The 24,817-nt window shown below is 31.0% G+C and overlaps 1 protein-coding gene across 1 annotated transcript; it reads right to left on the bottom strand.

Moving 5' to 3' along the window:
* Nucleotides 1-271: 271 nt before the first annotated feature.
* Nucleotides 272-9,287, bottom strand: LOC129919736 (sodium-independent sulfate anion transporter). The gene is made up of 7 exons (XM_056000724.1): nt 8,698-9,287; nt 8,468-8,638; nt 1,780-2,000; nt 1,345-1,702; nt 1,125-1,286; nt 774-1,060; nt 272-716 (listed from the first exon to the last, which is right to left on the bottom strand). Exons 1-7 carry the CDS (start codon nt 9,017-9,019, stop codon nt 309-311), a joined length of 1,929 nt encoding a protein of 642 aa, XP_055856699.1. The 5' UTR covers nt 9,020-9,287; the 3' UTR covers nt 272-308.
* Between the last annotated feature and the right edge of the window lie 15,530 nt (nt 9,288-24,817).

The raw sequence follows: 24,817 nt of genomic DNA, 5'->3' as shown, positions 1-24,817 counted from the left end.
AAAGTTGTGTAGTAGTTGCACCTTCACCTGTAACTAATGGAGTACCATTTCCACATCTTTATACTTTTTTTTTTTGTTTCTTCTTCGTTCTTTTCGCCAAAACCATTGCATTAATGGAATTCACAAAACCAAAGAAGAATCCTGTTAATGGATTTGAATTGAAATCGCATTTCTAGAACGACCAACGATGCTTTTATGGTCTCAAAGAGAGAAAAAAAAACACTATAACCATCCACCACAAAAGGAGAAAGAAAGAGATTCAATTTCCAATTCGATTTTCAATTTTCTAGTTTTTATTTTTTTTTATTCTATTCTATATCAACCTTATAGCCTAAGTCAATGGACGCCCGGATATGTGCTTTTAGATTAATGAAACCATTTCGCAAAGACTCTTGCGTTAAAAATTCACGTATTTTCTCTTTACTCTCACAAAAGACTAAGTTCTCTGTGAGATCGATTAATTTTTGCTGGTTCATATTCATGTGGTAGAGGATCAAAAGTGATCCGTTGCCCTCTTGACAGAGATCTGTTGATAACCGGGATATGCCTTGAGCTGCGGTATAGTCAAGACCTGTGATCATTTTGCAATTGATAACGACTGGAATTTTGAAATCAGCCTGAATGCATGCTTTGAGAATTTTCCCACGGAGAAAATTGATCGCCGGAAAGTAGACTCCATTTCCTGGTGTCACCGAGATGTATTGCATATCGTCAATCTGTCAAAAAGTAGAATTTAGTCTTGCCGGTTTCTTTCAAGACTTTTTGAAACTTACCGAATCTATTTTGACAGTGACTTCAGGTCGGGCCCAAAGATAGAGAAGATAGGACACTGTTATGATGATTCCCACCAAAAGTCCCACTTCAACGCCGAACATGACGCATGCGCTGAAACATATGCACCAAATGTAGAAGTCTCTTCGACTTTCTTGCCAAAGTCTTAGCGGAAGATTGAAATCAATGAGGGTTACGATGGCACACATCAAAATGGCGGCTAAAGTGGCTTCGGGAATGTAGTTCAGGTAGGGGCTAAGGAAACCAAGGGCTAAAAGGACGATCATTCCTGAAAAAAAAAATTAGCCCATTAAGACCTCTTGAAACTTTTTCCCTCTAAAAGGTTCCATTACCTGAATATAAGTTTGCCATTGGAGTCTTGAGGCCACAGGCAGAACTAATGGCATATCGGGTAAAAGCTCCTGAAGTTGGCATTGACTGAACACTTGATCCAATTATGTTACAAAGTCCAAGGGTAAAAAGTTCTTGATTAGCACTGGCTCTACATTTTGGATCTAAAACAAAAAATACCGTCAATTTGTCTTTCTCAAAACACCTTTTAAGTGAACTTACTCAATTTTCCAATTGAAATATTTGTCAAAACCCCAACAATTGGTATGACAATTATTCCCAAATTCAATTCGGCCAAAATGTCAACAAAATAAAATGTCTTTTCTGGCGTTACAATTTTCATAGCTGGAAATGTAAAATTTGGAAAACCAGACATTGCAGTTTTACTCAAAGCATATGGAACAACTAAAGTTGTATTTGATAATGTCTCTGATGTTTGTGCAGGTAATTGACTAATCCAGACCACTGTAACCATCGCGGTTATAAATACAATTAAGGTATTTCTTGAAAATGATAAATATTGGTAGATGAGTTTTTTCACTTTTGGTTGATTTGGACGTTCGGCGACTCTTCCAAGAAACTACTCTGAGACGTTTTAAGTTAGATTGAGTGTTTTTTTTTTTTTTTTTTTTTTGTTAAAAAGTTGAAATTAATTACCTCGAAGAATACTAAAAATATTATGGCTGATAAACCCATTAGGAAATCACCTAAATTAGATTCATCTAAACGAAATGATAAAGTTCTTATTGATTCAATAAATCCAGCTGCTAGATATTTTATGCCAAGCATTACTTTGATCTGGGATTCGATGACTAGAATGGCTGTTGCTGTTGAGAAGGCTTTTATTACAGGCATTGAGATGAATTCGAAGAGGAAACCTGAAAAGAAAATTTAAAATAACGAAATTTAAAATAATTTTTTTAAATAATTTTAATAAAATAAAAAAAAAAATGATATATAAAGATATAATAAAGTTTGCAAACTGAGCTACCTAGCTTCATATTATTTTAAATTGTCAATTAATAAAATAAAAGGTTTTAAATGAGCTAGAAATAGTAGAGGTGTTCATCTGTGGCATTATAGCTCCTAAACTACTGATCGTAATCAAACACATGAGGTATCGTTAAAAGTGTCTTGCAAGTCTGCTGGTTAAAGGATTTGTGAATTTGCTTTAAATTTATTATGGTGTGCTCTAGAGGCAAAAATCATAATGATCTGAGACCGATCTAGTGACACTTTTAATAAAATATGCACGACTCCGTCGCACTGCTTGCTCTTAGGTATGTTAAATAAAGTTGCCTTTTTGCTTTTTTAAACTTCATAAACGATTTTTTTTTTTACAAAAAATTCAAAAATTAAATGCACGCCTTAGTCACACGAACTTGGTCTTAGAACTAACAACTTTTTTTATACAAATTTTGTAAATGTACATATACAAAAAAAACTTAAAATTCGTCCTTAAAAAATAAAAAAATGATATTGATCACCAAAACAGTAGGTATGCAGTATAAATTCTTTCATAAAGATGCATTTTTAGAAAAAAAAATTCAAAATCGTTAGAGCCGTTTTGAAAAAAAAATTTTAATAAATTGGTAAAAAAATCAATGTCACGTTTTCGAAAACTTAATTTTTCAAAAAAAAAAAAAATTTAATTTTTGATTTTGATTTATAACACAAGGGTTTTGTTGTCAAAACAAAAACACTGAAGGTTTTCAGTGTATTGAACTCGAATCCGAAGTCAAAAACAACTAATCAGCTCCCGTTTTTGAGATATTACCGTTAGAAAATGCAAAAAAAAAAAACGTTTTTTTTTATTTCTTCGGACCTTATTCTTTTGTAAAAGGAAAATTGTTTGAGAATATTTAGTAATGGTTTCTATAAGAACTGTTTTCCATCTTTCGATACCTGTTTAAATCTTTTTAATATCTTTTGTATTGCCCGAGATATCTTAAAATGAAGTAAGTGGGTTTTTCTTCATATTATCATAAAGGAGATAATGACGTTATAAAATTTATAAAAATACCAAACAACTGAGGATATCTCGGGCAATAAAAAAGATATCGGAAAGATTTAAACAGATTTAAAAATTTAAATTTTCCTTATATAAAAGAATAAGGTCCGAAGTACTGCATAATCTAACGGTATAATTTTAAAAACGGGAGCTGATTAATTTTTTTTGACTTCGGATTCGAATTCAGCACACCGAAAACATTCAGAAAACTATATTTTTGTTTCGGCAAAAAAAAAGTTTAATTTTGTTAACCAGTGTAATTAGCCAATATGTACCTAAATGTTTTTGCATACAAAAAATCGTTAAAATTGAACTAGTAATTTGAAATAATAAAAACAAAAAAAAAAACGGTTCTATGGGAGGTACCGTTAAGAAGGATTTTTGAAAAAAAAAAACACTTTTTTTATTAAAAGACTAGCTGACCCGGCGGACTTCGTTCCGCCATTTTTTGTTTTTATTTTTAATTTTCGACTCTATAATTAGTTAACATTTTAAATGAAAAAGGGAATCAAAACTTGAAAAGTTCGTAAAATGAGTTTAAAAATATTCACTTTTAAACTTTTAGCAAAAGTGGCATATGTTAAAAACGGCCAAAAAACTTGGGACAAAAAAACTTGTTGTTCCCGTTATTCGGTCAAAAATCATTTTAAAATTTAAAAATTTGTAAATGCTTGCGCATGACTAAAGCCTATATTTCCTATACGCTTGAGATTTTTTGGAGGCTTATTAAAATTACAAAAAAAATAAAAACTACTAAAAAATGTCATTAAAAATTAGTTGATTTTCAAAAATTCAAATTTCAAAATCCAGGGCCTATGAAAAAAATCCGTATAAGACGCCTAATTTTTTTTTTTAATATCTTTCTCATGGTGTAACTCAAATTTCTGTGCAAAATTTTTCGTAACTCTAATTAGTCTTTTGTCGAAGGTCTATGACTGCAAAAAAACCTTCACAACTTGGTTTTGAAATTTTTTTGAATTTTTTCAATACCTTTTTTAACTATTGAATAATTTTGTCTATCATTTAAAAAAAAGTCAACTCTTTACGACTTACCGTTTAGAAAATAGCCTCTTTTTTCAATGTCGTGTTACAACTATTTACCCTATAAATTCTTAAATTTTTTTTTGCCTTAAACCTTCTCCTCTTATTCGCCTTTGATTTAAAAAAAATAAGCAAAATAAGTTAGCCGGTGTGGCCGGTTAGCGAACGTACACAAAACCAAACTTCAATATATATAATAGATATTATCTTATTTAAAAACTTATACTTGATTTTCTTAATAAAAACTGTAGGAGCCGTTTTTAAGAAAATTAAACTTTTCCAAAATTGGTAAATGACAGGTGGTACCGTTATTTTTAGACTCATCATGCCGTTCCAATTTCCGTTAGCAGTGTTTTATAGATTGCAATTTCATCTTGAAAGCCAAATCATATGATGCCAAGTCCAACTTAGAGTCCAGCAGCTGATAGTGTAAAACTGCCTTTTGCACCAAAGGTCTGGGGCTCGAATTCCAAGATAGCCCAATACTTTTTTTTAAATTTTGTTTGCTTATGAATAGTTTTTAAATAATATTGTATTATCTAAAGCACACAACCTGTTATCTTATGACATTATCACGTAAAATTATTGTCCGTAAGCCGACTTTACTAGCAAACATTTTTTTTTTTTCAATGCAGAAAATTTTTTTATTTGCAATAGATAACATTTTTTTTTTTAATTTGGAATGGAAAGCAAATAAATTAGAAAGAAAATGATTTATATAACTTTTCCAACAAATTTGAAACCAATATTGCTTCAGTGCTTTAAGTCGTAGCTCGATACAAAGAGCGTGCCTGTTTGTCATCTCGAGTTTGACTATAGTAAATTTCTTTAGTGTTATCAATGCTTATTTGATTTTTACTTATTATGTAAATGTTAATTTAGTTTAATATAATTTTTCTGAAACAACAAATTTGATTATAATAGAACTATTTATAACTACCTAGATTGTGATATAAATTTTTATCAAATAATTATTTTTCCATTCAGAATTCTATTCTCATTTTTGTATTGAATAAAAAAAAAAAAAACGTATTTTGCTTCATGTTTGCCTCATCATCTCTTATTTGTTTAATTTTTAACAAATATTGAACATTCATTTTTGAATTATGTTGATTTAGGTACACGCAAAACAATCACAACATGTGCTTTAATTAACATTAATAAGTCAAAGAAACAAATTGGGGGGTATTTATGTATGTATATATAAACAATGTTTAGGCTGCTTTTAAGAAAAACTGGATCTTATACTATTTGAACTACGTAGAATGAACCCTAGGTTAAGTTAAACAATAACTATGAATACGCTTCAATATAGTTTTATTAATATCAATATCACATAATTTTATTTTATAACGGTACCTGCCATATAACGGAAATAGAAAAGTTAATTTTTTTCAAAAACGGATCTAACGATATTGATTTAAATTTTTGTGTGAAATATTACACATAAGAGCCAACTTTTGAAATAAAAAAAATATTTTTTGTACCGTTATTAACGGTACCTGTCATAGAACGTTTTTTTTTTTATTTATGAATAACTCGTACAAGACTTATCCGCTTTTAGCGAAAATTTTTATACAAGAGCGTTTACGTAAAGGTAATATTAAAATTTAAGAAAATTTTGAAAAAAAACACACTTTTGGATTTTTAAAAAATATTTCAAAAATTTTTTTCGAAAAATCAATTTTTTGAAAACGGTTTGACGAAAAATCTTTAAATTTCGTTTTAATGTGTAGATTAATTATTTCTTCAAAATGGCATACCAACTTTTTTTTGAAAAATGTTAGAAAATTTTTATTTATAAAAAATTATTATTTTTTTAAAAAACGGCTCCTACGATTTTCAAAATTTTTTTCTTAAAATACCTTTTAATACAAGAAATAAAATGGCATACTTGTTTTTTTTGTAAAAGATCATTTAAAACGGTGTTTAATTAATTATAAAAACAGATTTAATTTTTTTATACTACTTTTGAAATTTCTTCAAAAAATATCAAATTTCAAATTTCTTGAATAAAAACAAAAAGCTTTAACATTAGAGTTACTTTAAGCATAAGAGCAAGTACGTGCGACCCCAGTCGTTCAATTTTTTTCTTTTGACTTTAGATTTTAATATGTTTTCACGGAACAACTTGACAGGTATCCTCAAATGCAAATATGAAATGATGGTAATTATTCTTTATTTCCCAAATTGTTCAAATTACTGTCAAATATGGCATGTTTACAAATACCCCACCATGTTTGGGTTTAGAATTTCCTCATTATCATATGGATAACGACTTGAAAAACGTTCAAGAAATTATTTGAAAAAAACTTTTTCAAATTCCAATAAAAGTTTTTGTTTTCCAATATGCATCCTAAGCAGCTCTGAACGTCATATTTTTTGTTTTACCGACTTCCAAAAAGGAGGAGGTATTCAATTCGTCTGTATTTTTTTTAATTTTTATGTTTGTTACCGCATAACTTTGGACTGAGTGAACCAATTTTGATAATTCTTTTTGTATTGGAAAGCTGGTGGCTGCAGTGTGGTCCCATTTCAATTTGGTTCACTTTTAGCCATAGTAACTATTTTAAAAACCATAAAACCAGTTTCAGATCCATGGAAGTCGGTTTTGTTTTTTTGCTAAAAATGATTATTCTACGCCAAAGACCGATTTTGCAACATCATCCACTGAAAATGATGGTGTGGGGTGGGCTACTTTAAAATGTGACTCCGCGGCACTTTAGCAATAGTAATTGACTAAAAAATACTTTATTTTTATGAAACCCAATAATTTCAGCAAAAATAATATGTTTATATTTACCCCCAGAATACGTTGTTTTCATTTACGCATTATAAAAATATTCTGGGGTAAATGTAAACACATGCAAATTGACATAAATGTCCTTTATTTTAAAATAAATGTTTGTTTCACATAGAATCTACATCAAAATAAAAAAATAAAAATATTTAATTTTAAAATATTAAAATTAAACGGTACCTGTCATAGAACGGTTTTTTGGATTTATGAATTTCTCAAAAACGACAAAACAGATTTCGACCAAATTTTTAATACAGAAACGTTTAAACAATCATTATTTAAAAAAAATTTTTAATTTTTCAAAAAACACATTTTTGGATTTTTAAAAAATATTTCAAGATTTTTTTTTTGAAAAATCAATTTTTTGGAAACGAGCTGGTGAAAAATTTTGGAATTTTGTTTTTATGTGTAAATTAATTATTTATTCAAAATTGCATATCAACTTTTTTTTTGAAAAATGTTAGAAAATTTTTATATATAAAAAATTATTTTTTTAAAAAACGGCTCTAAAGATTTTCGAAAAATTTTTTCTAAAAATTCCTTTTTATACTAGAAATAAAATAATAGTTTTTTTAGTTTTTTGTAAAAGATCATTTAAAACGGCATTTAATTATTTATAAAAACAGATTTTATTTATTTTGCAACACTAAAATATCAAATTTTAAATTTTCCCTTATTTTGTTCAATGAAAAACTTTAACATTAGAGTAATTTTTACCATAAGAGCAAGTACCTGCGACCCCAGTCGTGCAATTTTTTTAATCTCTTAGTCGTAAATTTTTGTTTTGTCTTAATGCCTTACGTACAAAATTTCAAAATAGTTCTATTTTGCAACAAAAAAGTTGACATTATGCATCAATGCAAATCAAAACAAATCACTACATCAATAAATGCATTTATCTCAAAAATTTAATAATGTTCTAAATGAATTCCAAATCAAAAAAAAAATCACAGATATCTAAAACTTAGCTTAATCTTAATTTAATAAACTAATATAACATCGCTAATAACTTCCCCCTATGCTAACCATAAGCCGTCCGAAAACCGACGCGACGGCACAAGCTACAAATAAAAAAAAATCTTATATCCACTATCTAACTCGTGCTCTAATTGAACTTGTCATATCGTTCGTTTACTTGAGTTTTTTTTTTTTTATTTATATTAATTTGCTCACTTGGACGCCACATGATTCTCAGATTTCTTTCACAAAAAAAAGAAAGAAAAAAAAAAATAGCAAGATTCTCAAGGGTTTTCCTGGTATAGCAAGCTCTAATCAAAACATCGTTAAGACCTCAAGTCTATTTTGTCAAAACAAAAGATTCATTACCTATTTGTTGTTTCAATTAGATCCTATTTATCACACTATTTCACGCCAATTATCACGCATCAGCATCATAAAACTTCGTCAAGACACAAGCTGATACGAGTTGAGTTAACAAGGGAACATAAAATCAATTAACAAAATAATATAAAAAAACGTCAAACTTGACTCACCTAGTTGCAAGCTTCCCATTATCAGCTGCACAATGCCAGCTAAAAATGTCAATACCACAGCGAATTCAACAGGCTTGCCCATTGTAAACTGAACACTGACAAGGGCCACCAAGCTTGTAGGTCCAACGATGACCTTATCAATCGAACCGAAGAACAGGTAAACAAATGAACCTGTTGAAGAGTCATGATAGAGATGAACCGCTTTCAAGACCTCGTCTAATGCCACTCACCTAAAAACGCCGAACAAAGTCCATAATGAGCTGGAAGTCCTGCCAATAAAGCACATGCAATACTCTCGGGAATGATTGTAAGTCCCAGAGTGATTCCGGCAATAAAATCATTAATAGCACACTCAGTGTCATAATCACAGATCCAACCGAAAATTGGCAAAAGACCGCGAATAAATTTACCCGAACGAGCACCGAGGTTATTCGACTTTTTCTTGCCTAAAACAAACTTCGGTTGTAGAGGCTCCCGAGCCTCTTCTTCGTCACCTTTTTCTCCATTGACAGTTATCGATGGAGGTATTTTCGTTTGATGTGAATCTGTCATAATCGGGTCTTGAAAATTTTACTGATAACGTTTTCTGTTAAACGCACGCTCCCGACTGGACCATCAGCCTTTGACTGCCTTTGCGACTTGCGAGTGATCGACTTAAGTTTTATCGAGAGAATAATTCTTTTTTGCTTTATAGACTTTGTTTAGGGGCAGCGTCTAAAGGGGATAAGCTGTGAGATAAACGTTGTCGTCGTCGTCGGAGTATCGGAAACGATTTCACATGTCACGAAGACGAAACAGTAGATAATTGAGACTTGGCCAGCTGATGATACGAGTATAAGTAGTAAGAGTGTCGTACTCTGATTTCTTTGTGATATCACACATCGCGAGGCCAATTATTTTCTGTTCTCTCTCTAAGCAAATACACATTTTGAGGGAGGAGGGATTTTCTTTTTATAGTGTCAAGTGTTGTTGACATTTAAAATCACCCTCTATTCACCTCTGGCGGGCGTCTATAATAACCGAGATTGGTACTAGGTTGTTTTAGATGGCGTGCGTCTGGTGGTTTGATGGAATGATGAGCTAGGGTTCGGGTAAGGAGGGATTTGTGGATCACAAAAAGTATATTGAGATAGCTAATTAAAGCATAAAAAAATAATCTCAGTGACAAGCAAAACTAATTTGGAAAAATTTGGGGAACAATTAATGTAAAATTTTGTCAGCTTTTAAAGATGTTCCAAATTTTAGTGTCCAATAAAGCGAATTCCAAACTTATGTAGTATATTAAAATAAAATAACAAATAATTAAAATTCGGGTAAGCTTTGAAAAAATGTCATACATGCATGCTAATTTTTGATCTCTTCTGTTTGTACTTTTATATTTCCAATAATATTTATTCAATTGATTGCATTATTTTTTGGTCAGCCATTAAAAAAAAAAACCTTTCAAGTTTTCTATTTTACAAAATATTACGCATACACCACAGTGACCAAATTGAAGCTTCTTTATTATAAATCAAAATAATAATATCAAATTTAATAAATACACTTGAGTAATTGATCTGTGTCGTATCTAGCCCTTTGGGGGCCCTATATTCAAATTTTTTTGAGGGCCACTCAATCTTCTAGACTTGTAGACTTGGACACACTCTTTCAAGCTTTTTGACGTGATAACGTCTTACAAATAGATGAATAATGGACGCATGTTAGACGCGTTTTGGACGCGTTTGGGACGCGTTTTGGACGCGTTTGGGAAGCGTTTCGGACGCGTTTTTGGCGCGTTTTCGGACGCGTTTCGGACGCGTTTGGGACGCGTTTGGGAAGCGTTTTAGACGCGTTTTGGACGCGTTTCGGACGCATTTCGGACGCGTTTGGGAAGTATTTCGGACGAGTTTTTGACGCGTTTCGGAAGCTTTTTTGACGCGTTTGGGACGCGTTTTGGACGTTTCGGAGTCGTTTTGGAGGCGTAAATGGTTGGTCCGTAAAATATTTATTACATTTTTATTTGGGATCGGGTCAAAATTCTGGCTTCAAAATTCTGCTTTTTTTCTATTCTGCTTTTCAAAATTCTGCCAGCATTATACTTGAACAAAAAATTCTGCCAATTTTGTTTTTTTTTTTTTTTTTATAGCATACTAAAGAAAAATACACCTCATCAATGTAATTCAACATTGGTACTTTCCTAAATTTTTTTTGTTTAAGTGTCGCAAAAATTTTTTTAAATGCAGAGACTGACTTTCTTCCAAATAAAATCTATAACTTATTGGAAACGATGTTGTTTGATACAAGATATTCCTTTTCTTTTTCAAATTTTTCATCTTTATTTGACAAATTAATATAATAAAATTTTTTCAGAATGATTCCGGACGCTTCCGGACTGCCAATCGAAAACGCCATAAATTATTTTAAGAAATGTATAGTATTAAAAACATTTTCTTAATATTTTCAAATTTATTCATTCATAAAACAAAATTAATATGCATTCAAAGAATGACAAATTATTTATTTAAATAATCAAATAAGCAAATAATTTTTCAAGAAGATGATTTTACAGAATTTTGCAAAAAATTAAAAAAGGGTTTGGAAAATGTTAAAAAGCGCGCTCTTTTTTCCAAACCCTTTTTTTAATTTTTTGCAGAATTTTGAAAAACAGAATTATGAAAAACAGAATTTTGAAAGCAGAATTTTGACAAAAGAATTTTGATCCCGGCAGAATTTTGACCCCAACCCTTTTTACATTGGTTTTGTTTGTGTTGATACACAGAAACAAAAAACTATTGCAGAGACGCATGCACAAAATATGGTTATAGAAAATTTAGAATAATCAATAGGGTGAAGTGATTTTATTTTTGTTTTTTATTTTCGAATTGGCATAGTAATAATAGTAAAAGTTGCGCTATTTATAAACAAACAAAACTGTATACTTAAAATTTTTAAATAATTTCATTTTGAGGTGCATCAAGCATTCTGAATGCTTAAAAAGGGGACTTTTTGACCTTTAAATTAAATGGGGAAAAATAAAGTTCAATATAAATTTTCTTTTAAATTCATATTTAACTTAGTTTGAATCATCTAAGAAATATGTTTCACTTAACTTTTAATTGAGATTTCAATCAAAAATTTTAACAAAGGTGCGGTTAGTTGAAAATCTAGAATTCTTAAATTTCGATGTTCATACTTTTCGTAAGATTAAAAAAGTCAAATAACTTATTTAGTTCAAGTTTCACACTCAGTGAAACATGAATTTAAAAGAAAATTTATATTGAACCTTATTTTTCCGCATTTAATTTAAAGGTCAAAAATTTCCCTTTTTAAGTATTCAGAGGGCTTGGGGCACCTCAAAATGGAACTATTTAAAAAATTTAAGTATACAGTTTTGTTCGTTTATAAAAACCGCAACTTTTTATTACTATGCCAATCCGAAAATAAAAAAATTAAAATAAAATCGCTCCACCTTAATAATCAATTTTTTGGAGGTAATATATGTCGGGGGCCCTGTTATAGGATACACCTGATGCAGCGGTAAATACGCCCCTGGTATCGATGAATAGTAATGAATAGAAAAAAATGTTTGTGATTTTCCATTACAAAAAAAAATTTATCAAAAAATAGTACGCATATTGAAGTCAACGACCAATTAAAATTCCATATTCTTGATAAAAAAAAAAAATAATATTTGCACAAGATTTTCAGCAATTTTTATGTCATCCAAGAATTGAAATAAAAATCCCAGAAAATGTTTGTTTAAAATTTTTTTTCAGAAAATTGTGCACTGATTTCTTTGCCGACAGTGGAAATGAGTCTGCACCAATAATTATTATGTTGGAATTCAATTAACATGTCTCACTTTTTTGCGTCAGTTACAATAATTTCCATACATTTTTGTTGTTGTATATTGTGCCTTCTAGTGTACACAGTGTTTTAAAAATTAACACCTAATGACAATAATTTAACCAAAAAACCATCTCTAACAACTTAATCTGCTTCACCTTGAAAAAAAGTGTGAAATTTTTTAACCATTCATTCAGTTATTTGTATTTTCATTATCAATTCCAGATTGGATTCCAAATTTTCCATCAAAAAATCTCAAAAAAAAACAAAGAAGAATTCAATTCGAATTTGATTTCGGAATGAAAAAGAATGATTCCGATAGCTTATCCAAAATTTGAATAGAAAAACAAAGGCAAAGCAACATCAAGACCTAGCGGTGAATAATTGTATTATCATCCTCATTGTGAATGTTATTTTTGTATTTCGTTATATAGCAACACCAAGAAACGAAGACGAAAGTGACGAAAAAAGGTTTTGGTTATTTCTATTTCTATTCCATCAAGCCATGAGAAAGAGTAGATATATCCTTCCTCTCGTAACGTCTCGTCATGCATTTAAAATGTAATTTCTTGAGTTAATTTATGCAAAGTCGTTAAAAGCAGCAACTAAACTTGTAAATGCGAAAACAACCGCAAAGGGATTCCTCGAGCTATGCGAATTCTGTTTCTTTTAGTTAGGAAGAGTAGCAGAATAGCTACCCCCTGTAGAGCTAGAACCAAAGCCAAGCCAAATATATAGGTACACTTCTCCTTTGATTGTTCTTTTCTTGTTACTGGCATTTTACACCACGAAGCAAAGTCCTGATGACGAGAAGCGAGTTGAGCTGAGTTGGCAAAACTGGGTTGTGTGTTTCAGCTGATCAGAGTTGAGTTTGTTTTGTTTGTTGTTTTTTTTTTTTTTTTTTTTTCTCAACTCCATGGATTACATCAAAAACAGGAGCGATGAAAATACAAAAGAAAAACACACACAAATCGTGCTTCTTATGGCAGCAGCGAGGATATTTTCCTCAGCAGCGAGAGTAAAAAGCTAAGTGTGCGCAGCGGATCCTTTTCACCAATTTAAGAGTTTTTGGTGCGAGTGATGTTGTTTGTTATTCCTTCGTTTTTTTTTTTCTCTTGGTTAAAACATTTGCATGCTGCTAAAAAGTTTTTCTCTAGCTCTGCGCTGCTGGCTGGATTGGATTGCATATAACTAAAAAGTTAGGAGCAATCGTGTAATCCGAGCCAAAAGCATTGCCAATGAGATTCTAATTGGTTGAAAGTTGAGTCTTATGGAGATTTTAGGTTTTTGTGTGTTGTGTGTTGTGAAGTTGTTTAAATATTTACCAATTTGAAAAGACGAGGTTACTTTACTTTTTGAAAGGAAAGAAGGAGGAGAAATAAAGGAAGCTAAGATGGAGGATAAGATTGTAATTATTTGTTTTGGTTGAAAAGTAGGTCAGTGGTGGTTTTTGCATTAAATAGAATTTAAGTTCTGTGTGGGTGTGAATGGTTTTTAGTCAACCAGATGTTTATTTTAGTAGAAAGGATTTTTATTTACTTCACTTTAAGAAAATCTATTGAAATACTGACCCGATTTTGATGAGATTATTTAAATTAAACAAAACTGACTTTTTTTAAATTTTCTTAAAACTCAAGAAATTCCTCGAAGTTGAATAAAAATTTTGCTTCTTTAAAGCTTTACAGGAGCTAAAGTACCATCTATAACGGTTTTAAGAAACAAAGCTGTTGGTCGGGTTTCTTACACATCAAGTTTGTAGATAATTTTTAAGAAGGAACTTTGCAAACAATTTGACTGCTGAACTTTGGATATCCAACAGCAACTTAAAAAAAATTAACCGATTTTCAAATCGGTCTCAAGAAAATCTGCTTTATACGCCATTTTCAATTTTTTTTTACTAACCGTAATAACGAATTTTTATCCATGAGTCAGAAATTCTCTTAAAAACTTGTTGTCCGAAACTTTGGACTCCTGCTACCGGTGAAAATCTGAACCGAATTTCAAAAAAATAAAAATAAATAAATAAAATCCACGACTGGGTCGCACTAACTTTCTCTAAGGGTTAAAGTTGCTTAAATGTTTAAGAGATTTTCAATAGAAATTTAGAAAATGTATTTGAAAAATAAAAAACAAAAAATCGTTTTTTAAAGGTGAAAAACAATATCTGAAAACGAATTGAGCTCCAAAATAAGTACGCTGTTTGATTTCTTTTATTAAGATGCATTTAAAAATAAAAAAATTCAAAATCGTTCGAGCCGTTTTTTAAAAAAAACTTATATTTTTCAAGTATAATTTTTTGAAAAAAAAAATTAAAAATAAATTTGGTAGCTATACTATTTTGTAGAAATTACTAAGCAACATCCTGCAAAATTTGATTTTTGAAAAATAAGTTTTCAAATTATTTTTGAAAATCCAAAAATTATTTTTTTAAAAAACTGATTTCAATTAAAATTATATTAGTGCTTTTGTATAAAAATCGTTGAAATTGATTTAATAGTTTGGCAGAAAATCAGATTTGAAAAAACAGTTCTATAATTTTCGAAAAAAAGAGGTTGTCTGTAAAGCCGGTTTACGGACGATGATTTTACGTGATAACGTCGTCAGAAAACAGGTTGTGTGCTTTTGTTTAAAATGAGTCAATTGAAGCGTTTACTTATTTCAAACAATCATAATTTACAAGGAAAAGCTAATAAAAAAATACCTTTTTTATTTTCTCATTATATTAATTTTTTTATTTTAAAAGCTTACAAAAAAAATTATGCAATTTAAAAGCCAAGTATTTTTTCTTTAGAATAAAACCATTTTTAAATTTTTACAATGCTCAAAAAGTATAAAAATAATTTGTTGAAAACAATCATTTTCATCAAAAAAAGCAAAAAAAAACATGAATTTTCATCTTCTCAAGTCATTAATTCCATTTTTTCCCCTAACAACCTATACAAAATTTTATACCATCTTAAAGCTTATTGTCTAAGCTCAAAATATATATGTGCCCTTAATTATGAAAATGGACTAAGTCCGTCCCAAAAATGGCATCAAATCTAGCATAAAAATAATTATTAATTAAGGGGTAAAGTTTATTTGAAAGCGAAATCGTAGTCAATAAAGTTCTTTATTGCTCCTCTAGTGATTTCATAAAAGAAATATAATTAAATCGTTATAAGAAAATTATTATGTAAGTTTTTCTTCAAACAATGCAAAAAGTGACTTAGTCCACTTTCATAATCATGGGCACATATATCGATCAGGTCTATGAGACATCTACAAAAAGAGCTAGAATTTTTTGTACTCGATCAAATTTCATTAAAAAAAGAAAAAAAAAACATTTATTTTTATGTTCTCACGCTATGGAATCAATTTTTTTGTTTGACAACCTATAAAAATATATAACATGTGAAAGCTTATTATTTCACCTTTCATATGACGTATCAATCTCATTTCAAAGATGCCTACAAGAGAAGTTAGAATTTTTTAAAGTCAACCATGTCGAATTTCCAGACTGAGATTACGGTACTTCCCAAACTGGTGGCTGTTCGGGGGGCAACAGATCTCCACTGGTGTTTTGAGGTTTTTCGCAAGTTTCTTGATTTAACATTGTGTAGCTTGTAGTTAGTCTACCGTTATGTGTGATATACCAAATGAAAGGTAATTGTATCAGGATGCTCATTAAAGTTTAATAAAATTTCTATCTGCTCTTGGTCAAAAGTTATAACCTGTTGAATTCTAAAAAAAAAATTCTAAACTTCGCACACATTTAGTCATGGTTGTGGTCTATCATTTCTCCATACTACTTTATTCCTGTATCTATTAAAGAAAAAAAGATAAAAATAAAAAACGACGAAAATCAGTTACAAACGGTCAAAAAACGTGTTTTTTTAAAATTTGTTTCTTCCGTTATTCAGTCAAAACTCATTAAACTATTCCAAGTTTTTGCACATGTATGCATAAGACCAAAACCTACATGTCCTATACCTAAGTTTGAGATCAAAAATTACCCAAAATACCCCTAAAAAAAAACAAGTGTTTTTCAAGAGTTCATATTTCGAAACCCAGAGTGTTGGAAAAAAATCCGTATTAGACGCCTAATTTTTTTTTTCCTCATCTTTCACCTGGCACCTTTAGAATTGTCAAAAAAAAATGTTTGAAGAGCTTGTTTTTAATTGTTTCACTCTTTAAGGAGGCATTCGGTGTCCTGGGCTATCTCTTAGAGTGGTTAAAGCTTTTTTCGCTCAATGTCCCTTGACACTGCTTGTAACAATTTTGTGGGAATTTCGTCAAGTTTCATCGGCTTATTGACCTAAGTGATTTTTTTAAATTCTTGTAGCCTTCAAAAATTCCCATTTTCTATTTATCAACTTTGGTTGCTACTCATTTCTAAAAAATCCCCAATTCGTTTTGGCATTTAAATTCTGCCAAAATTTCTTAAAGCTTCTTGCATTTTCTCTATACATTTCCCCCCACAGCCAAAAACTGTTCTACATCTAACAACCATATCTTCACCTATTTCCTTAGGGGTAAAAACTTCAACCATCAAACACATCTATTGGAACAAATTTAATAAGATAACCGAAAGGCAAACCACATCGCCTGCATTCGGTTTTATCGTCTCACCATGTGTTGCCAAAGACACATTTCAACTTGGCCGCCCCTTTCCCCTTCCACCCATTCAATGGGGAATGATAAAGGGGGGTAAAATTTTGTGTTTGTTTATATGAAATCTTCTTCGCTGTCTGTATCTCCATCATCCTTCCGATTTCCCTATAGTAGCTTTCTTCAAGACTTCCATCTCCATATAATCAAACATTCTCTGCGCTCATCATATTATCCCAGCTGGGCCATAAAACCGAGTCAGATGTACCACAGAGTACCGACCAGTCGGCAGAAAGTTTTTATTTTCTGTGAGAGAAACAACAACAACGAACCCCGGCAAAAGAGGATATGCTGGTGTATCCTCGAGCCATCAACTTAAGTATTCACCCAAATGGGTACTTAAATATCCGTCTGTCTGTATCCGTTCACACACTAAAACACAAACAATGCCAACTTTAGCATAACACTAAACCAGCGCAGCCAACATGACTCGACTCGAATCTCACACAGGAAGTCGAATAAAGACAAGAGTCAAAGTGTGTCCTTGTTGAACTTTATTTGAATCCGCATTAAACCCAGTTTACCCGTTGTTTAAGGATTACTTCTATTTCTATCTCCCAGTAGCTTTTGTGTAGAGTATTTCTTTGGAAACAAGAAGCTTACTTATCAGTTGGCCGTTGGCGTTGATTGGGCCACCGGAAACCATAGGTAAACTTCACAATTCAACTGGGCCACTGTTCATTTTGGTTAAAACCGTTGACCCAAATATTTTCTGAGAATTAGTGAGTGTGGCGATATGCAATGTTTTGTGAGAGTAACCGCACATGACCCATTAACGGAGGAAATCAACATTTCCTCTCTCTCGCCGATATGCCATTGGAGAATGGTCCAAAGTTTTTGTTGGCCCAAAAAAACACCATCAAAACGAGCAGAACACCGAGTTTTTGTTTGCGGTATCTTGAATGCAGCAGTAGCAAGTTGTGCTGTGCCGTTGTTATATTCCACACTGTGCCCACCACGGTCGCTGATGGTGATGGTGGTAGAAGCGCACACACCGTGACTCATTGAGAACAAACTATGTGCTCCGTTCCGGTTCGTGACTTTTGAATTTTCAAAACGATTTTCGCCAAAATGGCTACCTTCAGTTTGAAAAAGTGTGCGAGTGAGAGAGATAGAAAGAAGCCGGATACGGATAACAACTCTACACTCTCATATATGGAAGATGATGGAGCCACCGGGCCACGTTGAAATCACGTAGGAAATAACTTTTCAACTGGATTTAGCCAACAAAAAAAAACTCAACAGCAATTTTTGAAATTACATTTTTTTTTTATTATTTTTTTTTTTTTACTGTACCAAGTATTATTACGAACTGAATGTGCTGCTGCTTGCTTATGATTTTGTGAATTATTTTGCATCCACCCAACCCAAAACCACCTTGAAGAAGGAGAACGATATAATCAGCTGCTGCCACACGACCAATTATGGAATCATGAAGGTGTTGGTAGTGGAATGGTAGTTAAAGCACGTTTCTTGGTAGAAATGTAACAAAAATCAGGGAGGTGGGTGTGGGATAAAGTACGAATTCAATGATTGTTGAAGGTGAAAATTTCAAAATCCTTGAAGATTTGTGGATATTTCTTAAAAAGCTAATTTGAAAGTTTTGTTTGGAAAAGAAAGAGTTAAACACTCGTTTTCGTTTTCGATTCTTCTATACTAATTGGTTTTTGGAGAGTTCTACATTTTTATTATATATAACTTCTTTAAGACAACTTATTTTTTTTTTTGTTTCTGACATTCTTGTAGAAAGTTTTAGGAATTTTTAAATAATAATTTAAACAGAAGAGGAGTTGTAAAAATTTGTTTGGAGACTTTTATTAAGAACAATTTGTTTGAGAAATTTCAAAAACATTTTTGTTTTTATTCAAGAAGAGCTTCTAAAATCTTTAAAATGCACTTAGTTATGAATGAAAATTTAAACGGGTGTTAATATTAGTGAACTCTACACTTTAAAAAAGAATTTTTAATTTATTTTTTTACTTCTAGAGGTGCTATAGGGTTTTTTTTTAAGGTGAACTCTACACTTTGTGGAGGAGAAATTTGATGAGGTTTTCAATTTTAATTTTAAAAAAATTACAAATAATAAAATGGATTAGATAAATTGAAGTATACTCTGCACTTTTTGTAGAGTTTTTGAGTTGATATAAGGATTTATATTAGAACTCTTGTTTCTGCTGTGTTATTTTTTAAAATTTAAAATTTTAAAAATTGTTTGAATCTAAATTCTAAAATTTTGGAGAGTTTGTAACTTTCATTAAACTATCCCAAGTATCTGCTTCACACAAGTTATCCGCTTGAATGAGATTCACCGCCGGAGGTTGACCTCAGAAAAGGGTGGGAAGCCTCTCAGTTTTGTATTGTTGAATTTAAAAGCAAAGTTTTTACTTTTATCCGGAGTTTTTTTTAAACCAACTCTTCTTTTTAGTTTACTGTCGAATCGGAACATAATTAACAACTTTTGTGGTGATATCTATGTGGTGCATATATGAAAATCATTGTTCAAAAATGTTATAAAACAGTTGGAAGTCTACAATTTTTGGAGAATTTTATTTTATTAAAGATTAATTATATTCCGAATTTTTTATTCTGCTCTCCATTTGGTGTTTCATATTTTTAAACAGTAAAATCAAACTATTAATAAATAAAGTAAATCAAAGCAACTCTACATAAGTTTGGAGAATTGTTATAGTTGATAAAGATTGTTTTTCATTCTCTATAAGAGATATGCTTTGGGTTGTCATAATGAAGTTACTTGTAGAAAGTCTAAATACTACTGGAGATTCCCCACGAGTAAGTCTACACTTTGTAAAAATATTGATTTGATGTGCTGATTGCTTTCAAAATGAGAGTAGAATGAGCTTTTGCTTCTGCACTTGAAACTTTTGAAGTATCTAGACAGGTTCAATCTTACATACACTTTTTGATTACTGTACACATTTTTGGAGAGTTTTTGTTCTTTTGATGATTTAAAGAGCTTTTTAAGCATTTTGAAAATTTATATTCCGCATTATTAAGAAGTTAATACTCTTTTTGGAGAGTTTGTATGTATTTGAAAAAAACTCTCTCCACTTTCACCGCCATACATTCCTTGAACCTTAACCTTGGTTACCTGTTATATCTTGAACTATGTCAAAAAATCGTGATCAAAATATTTGATAAATTTTATTTTTTGTTTACGTTGTCGCTTCTTATATTATATATTGACAGGTGACAGTGAATCAAATATTCACTATCACACTCCGAAAAGGTCTACTCCTCCTATACAATCCACCCATCTTCAGGGCGATGGAGATAGCATCCACACAACAACAAAAATGTTAATCTGAATTGACAGTTTCTAATACCAAATAAATATTTTCAACCAGTTTATGATGAGACTACGACACGAGGAGGGTGTGGAGAGTGATGATAGGTTTTTGGGAGAAGGACATAAATAAAATTGTTGGTATAGCGTCTTCGATGAAGAAAACAACATACACCTTTGTACGGTTTCTTCCAAAAAAAAAAAAAACACTCTACCTAAAACATCCACTTTCACAACAAGGTGGTTGTGACGATAGGAACACGAATTTGTTTTTTTTTTTTTTCCTTTTTTGTATGTGTCCTTAGGTATTCTATTCCACGCTCCGATGGGGGATGTTAAAGTAGATTACTCGACTTTCCACATCAAATTAATGAAGAATTTATGGGAATCGTGCTTAAAATTTCCAAAGAGACCACACACTCTGTCTATAGGTTAGGTACATAGAGAAAGTCCATGATGCGATGTTAAAGCTTGAAGCTAGTCCTTATATAGAGCTATATGGATGGATACTAGGTTAGGAAGGTTTCTAGGTATGGAGTAGAGAGAAGTTGATTTTTATATATTGCTTCAGGTGTTTAATGTTGCGATGATGCTGCTCTCTGGCTGTCAGCGTGCGTCAAGAACAAATCGAATAGCAAAAACAAAAAACAAAAAAAATAAACATTTTGGTTCTATTTACCTGTGTTATGTTCTTGAGTTTCATGAAAAATTCAAGACGTGGTTAAAATATAGAGGTATAAATGTGAGAGGAGGTATAGGTATAACTTTCGACGAATTTTGATGGTGTCATTCCTGGGGGTTCCTTATCGGCTTTGACAGGTTGTTATTGTGAGCTACTATGTGAAGCTGATCGTTTGATTATATTGCTGTTAACAAGTGAGAACGAACGAATAAAAGTTAACGCAATGTGTTTTTTTTTCTCAATTTTTTTTTTTTTTTGGCTGGTGTTTTGTTTTCAAATCGATAGCCTTGAACTTATGTAAAATTTGGAGACAAGAAATATTTTGCGTAGGATTTTATTGAGTAATATTTGTTTTTTTTTTTACTGACTACGAAGAAGGAGTGAGTTTTGAAAAAAAAAAAAATAGTCGGAGAATCTAAGGTAGTTTTAAATATTTTAAAAAGGTTTTATAAGTGATGTGCCTTATAAAATCCGCACGACAGTAAATTGTACATACATTTGCGTGACTTTTATTAAATATTTTTTCTTTCAAATCGTGTGCGCACCAATCTGCAAATGAAATCAAAGGTTCGCAAATTCATTGCGTAACATTTGCAAAACCAAAGCTTCAAATTATCAATTTATGGAACAGTTTGCAAATGCTCACAAGGCCGTAGCTTAATTTTTTGCATGAGTTCAAATGTTTGCAAATTGATTGGACTAAATTTGCTAAACATAAATCAAAAACGAATGTTTTTAAAATAGTTGGCAAAAGCTAAGAAGCTTGTAGCACCACTTTGCGAACGAGAGCAAAAGTTTGGAAATTATTTGCGTAAAATACATAAAATAGAAATTGCAATCATTCTATTTTAGAATATTTCGGAAATGCTTGCAAGCAGATTGGATGTTTTGCGAAGACAGAAAATATTTTCGAAAAAAATTCTGAGGTTGGGAGGTTGCGCAACTAATTTTCTAACTTCTGGATGATTCAAAAGCCTCAAAAGGCAAATTTTGCAAAAGTTGAAAAACATTTGTGGGTTACTAGAAGAATTCTTTGCAGATTCTTGCTAAAAAATCGTCTCAAATAGTTACTTTAGTTTTGATGGCAATTTTCGCAAACAAGACAAAAATCGAAATGATTGCGTGATTATTTCCATTCTGCAGTGAAATTGATGCTGCGTGGCTTTTAAACCCTAGTTTGAACTGCCACAAGTGCTTCGCAATTTTCATTTCAAAACTTTGCAATCAGAAGTTATCGTCATGCTATTATAATTTAATTGTTTGACACACTTAAAAAAGAAATCAATTTTGATCGGGTTTCTTACTGTTTTAAGTAACATGGAATTCGACAGTAAAATAATTTCTTTCTCGCAACTTTGCAAATAATTAAATACAAGTTTATGCAAATGGCATAGCAAATCATGCAAACACTTTGCAAATAAGCTACACCTTGATCGCAAACAAATGTTCGTGTGTTGTTTAGAAAAAAGCGAGCCTTACAAATATTGCCGGAAAACAATAATTTATTTCCTTAGAATATAAAAAGTAATTTGATGCATATCTTTGTTGTTATTTCTTCGCTAAGAATTTAACCTATGCAAATTGTTGATTAAGTTTGCGAAATTTACGAGCTCACTTAGTGCCTCCCAATTCCCTACAAAAAAATTTAATTTACCAGATGGACTCTCCTTCGAATTCATACCCCCATTTATTTTTAATTAACTTTGCAATGAAAAATAAATTTTATTAAGGTACATAACCTCAATACGAATTTCATGAGAATTCTTAAAATTGCATTCATATTATGTGTATATACGAATAAATCCAAAATTTAACTCGGTTAGTCAAATATATGACTTTCAGCTTACCAATTTTAACCCCAATTTAGTATCCATTAAATTTAACCCATATAACATCTTTTTATTATTACATTTTTTATATTTTTTTATGATGAAAATCATTTTGTCACAAAAAAAAAAAATAAAATAATAATAAAATTTATTCAAGAATAAATACCCTGTAGATATTACTCTTTACCTCAATGTACATTTATATAAGGGGGGGAATTTTTTTTTTTTAACATTGGATCTAGGTCATCGGTAAAATTATCTGAAAATCAATCATTTACATCGTTTCATCGTTTTCGTTACATCAAACAATTTTTCCAACTGACATGTGTGCCAACAATGTTTCTGGTGTGTACGATGGGTAAACAGGAAGACCTCATGTTTGTCCTTTTGCCCTCAGTTCAGCATCATGTCTCTTCTCTCCTGCAGTCCCGCAATTTAAAAATAATAAAAAAAAAAAAAATAGACATCGTGTGTTGACAAGATAAAGGGTGTTTTTGTTTGAAGTTTAATTGGGCTCTTATCTCCAATATTTTGCAGCAAGCGAAAACCAAGAAAAAATGTTATGTAGCTTAAAAAATCTTTAAAATTCCTAAGAACATTGTGTATTTTACTAAATACATGTTGTGGATTGTAAAACTGTTATTGTTCTCCTTTTTTTTTTTGTATAATTTACTATGAATACCTTCCACAATTCCTTTCATACCGCTATTTAAGGCTTCCATTAATTCACAAGTTGTATATACTTATTAAAATATACAAGTTACTTGTAAAACCATAAAGATTGCTAATATTTTAAAGTTCTATTCTTATTACATCTTGTGGATTGTAAGTATATAATTCTGCATTCGCAATATTTTTCAAATTTTGTTTCCAGAACTATCATCAGTATTGCTTATTGTTAAAAAACAACAGGGGCACTGACAAAAAGCAAATATTAAGTCATTCATTGATCTCTTCATGATTTTAGATAATACGTTCCACAACTGATTTAACGCGATATATTTAGTTTTTTTTTTTTTTGTCAGTGTTTAAAAAAATGTAAAAACAAACTAAACTAGCATCACAAAGTTATAGATTGTCATAAGCTATAAGATTTTTAATAATTACAGTTTGTGGATGGTGATGCTGTAGTTCTAGAATTCTGTGTCAGAGTTAATTTCTTAAGTTAGTATTTGTATTTTTTTTAACCCTTGCAGTTATTCTAAAAATTAAAATAAATAATTTTTTATTAAGTTTCTCATTCAATTAACCAGGTAGTCAAAATGAATACGTTCCACAACCGATATTACACCATATATTTCGTTTTTGAGTGTCATGTAGGATTTGAAATCAAGGTAACAAGTTAAAATAGCATTAAAAAGCAAAAGATTGTCATTAGCTCTCGTAATTGTATTAATTACAGCTTGTGGATTCTAATGGTGTAATTACCCTAAAATGTTGGCATTGTTGTTAATATATTATTTTTACCAAGAATTGGCATTATTGCTGAACATTTTTTCCAACAATATTGTTTCTAAGGTGAAGACGACATGCCAACAAAACACCTTGAAGCAAATGGGAATTAATTTGACAATAATCCTTATTACGAACCCCGAAATAAAAATAGAAACACCCTTTAAAAACTATTTTCCCTGAAATCTTGCCAAAACCTTTGCAGTTTTCAATATGTAAACTGCATATCAGATTATTTTATTTTTTCGTCACTGAACGTATACACCCTCCATTGCCCCCCGGGTGTCCCCTTTTAAACATCAACTGCATTGCATTTGGTTTTTATGATTGGAAATCATAACGATTGTGTTTATTTTTTCGAAAAATCATCGTTTTGATACTGTTGCGTGTTTTCTAGGTCACAAGGACACTAACCACACACACATACATAGTTACCGATTATACTGTCAGGCCAGCCAAACCAACCAACCAACCGACCGACATTCGACATTATGTCAAACAGTGAGGGCGCCTCTGGGGCTTAACCTGAATGCATATATCGGTTTCGGGATGTCGCAATGTATCTGGATGGTTGAATAGATAGATGGATGAATGGGATCGGGATG

The sequence above is a fragment of the Episyrphus balteatus genome, chromosome 4 (genome assembly GCF_945859705.1).
Source record: "Episyrphus balteatus chromosome 4, idEpiBalt1.1, whole genome shotgun sequence".
Taxonomy (NCBI): Eukaryota; Metazoa; Arthropoda; class Insecta; order Diptera; family Syrphidae; genus Episyrphus; species Episyrphus balteatus.
This window is presented reverse-complemented; position numbering and strand designations above follow the sequence as displayed.

Excerpts from the sequence above, each read along its gene's own strand:
- LOC129919736 (XM_056000724.1), bottom strand. The coding sequence starts at position 9,019 with ATGACAGATTCACATCAAACGAAAATACCTCCATCGATAACTGTCAAT. Across the intron at positions 2,001-8,467 it reads AATGGGAAGCTTGCAACTAG|GTTTCCTCTTCGAATTCATC; the intron begins GTGAGTCAAGTT and ends TTTTCTTTTCAG. Across the intron at positions 1,061-1,124 it reads AATGGCAAACTTATATTCAG|GAATGATCGTCCTTTTAGCC; the intron begins GTAATGGAACCT and ends TTTTTTTTTCAG.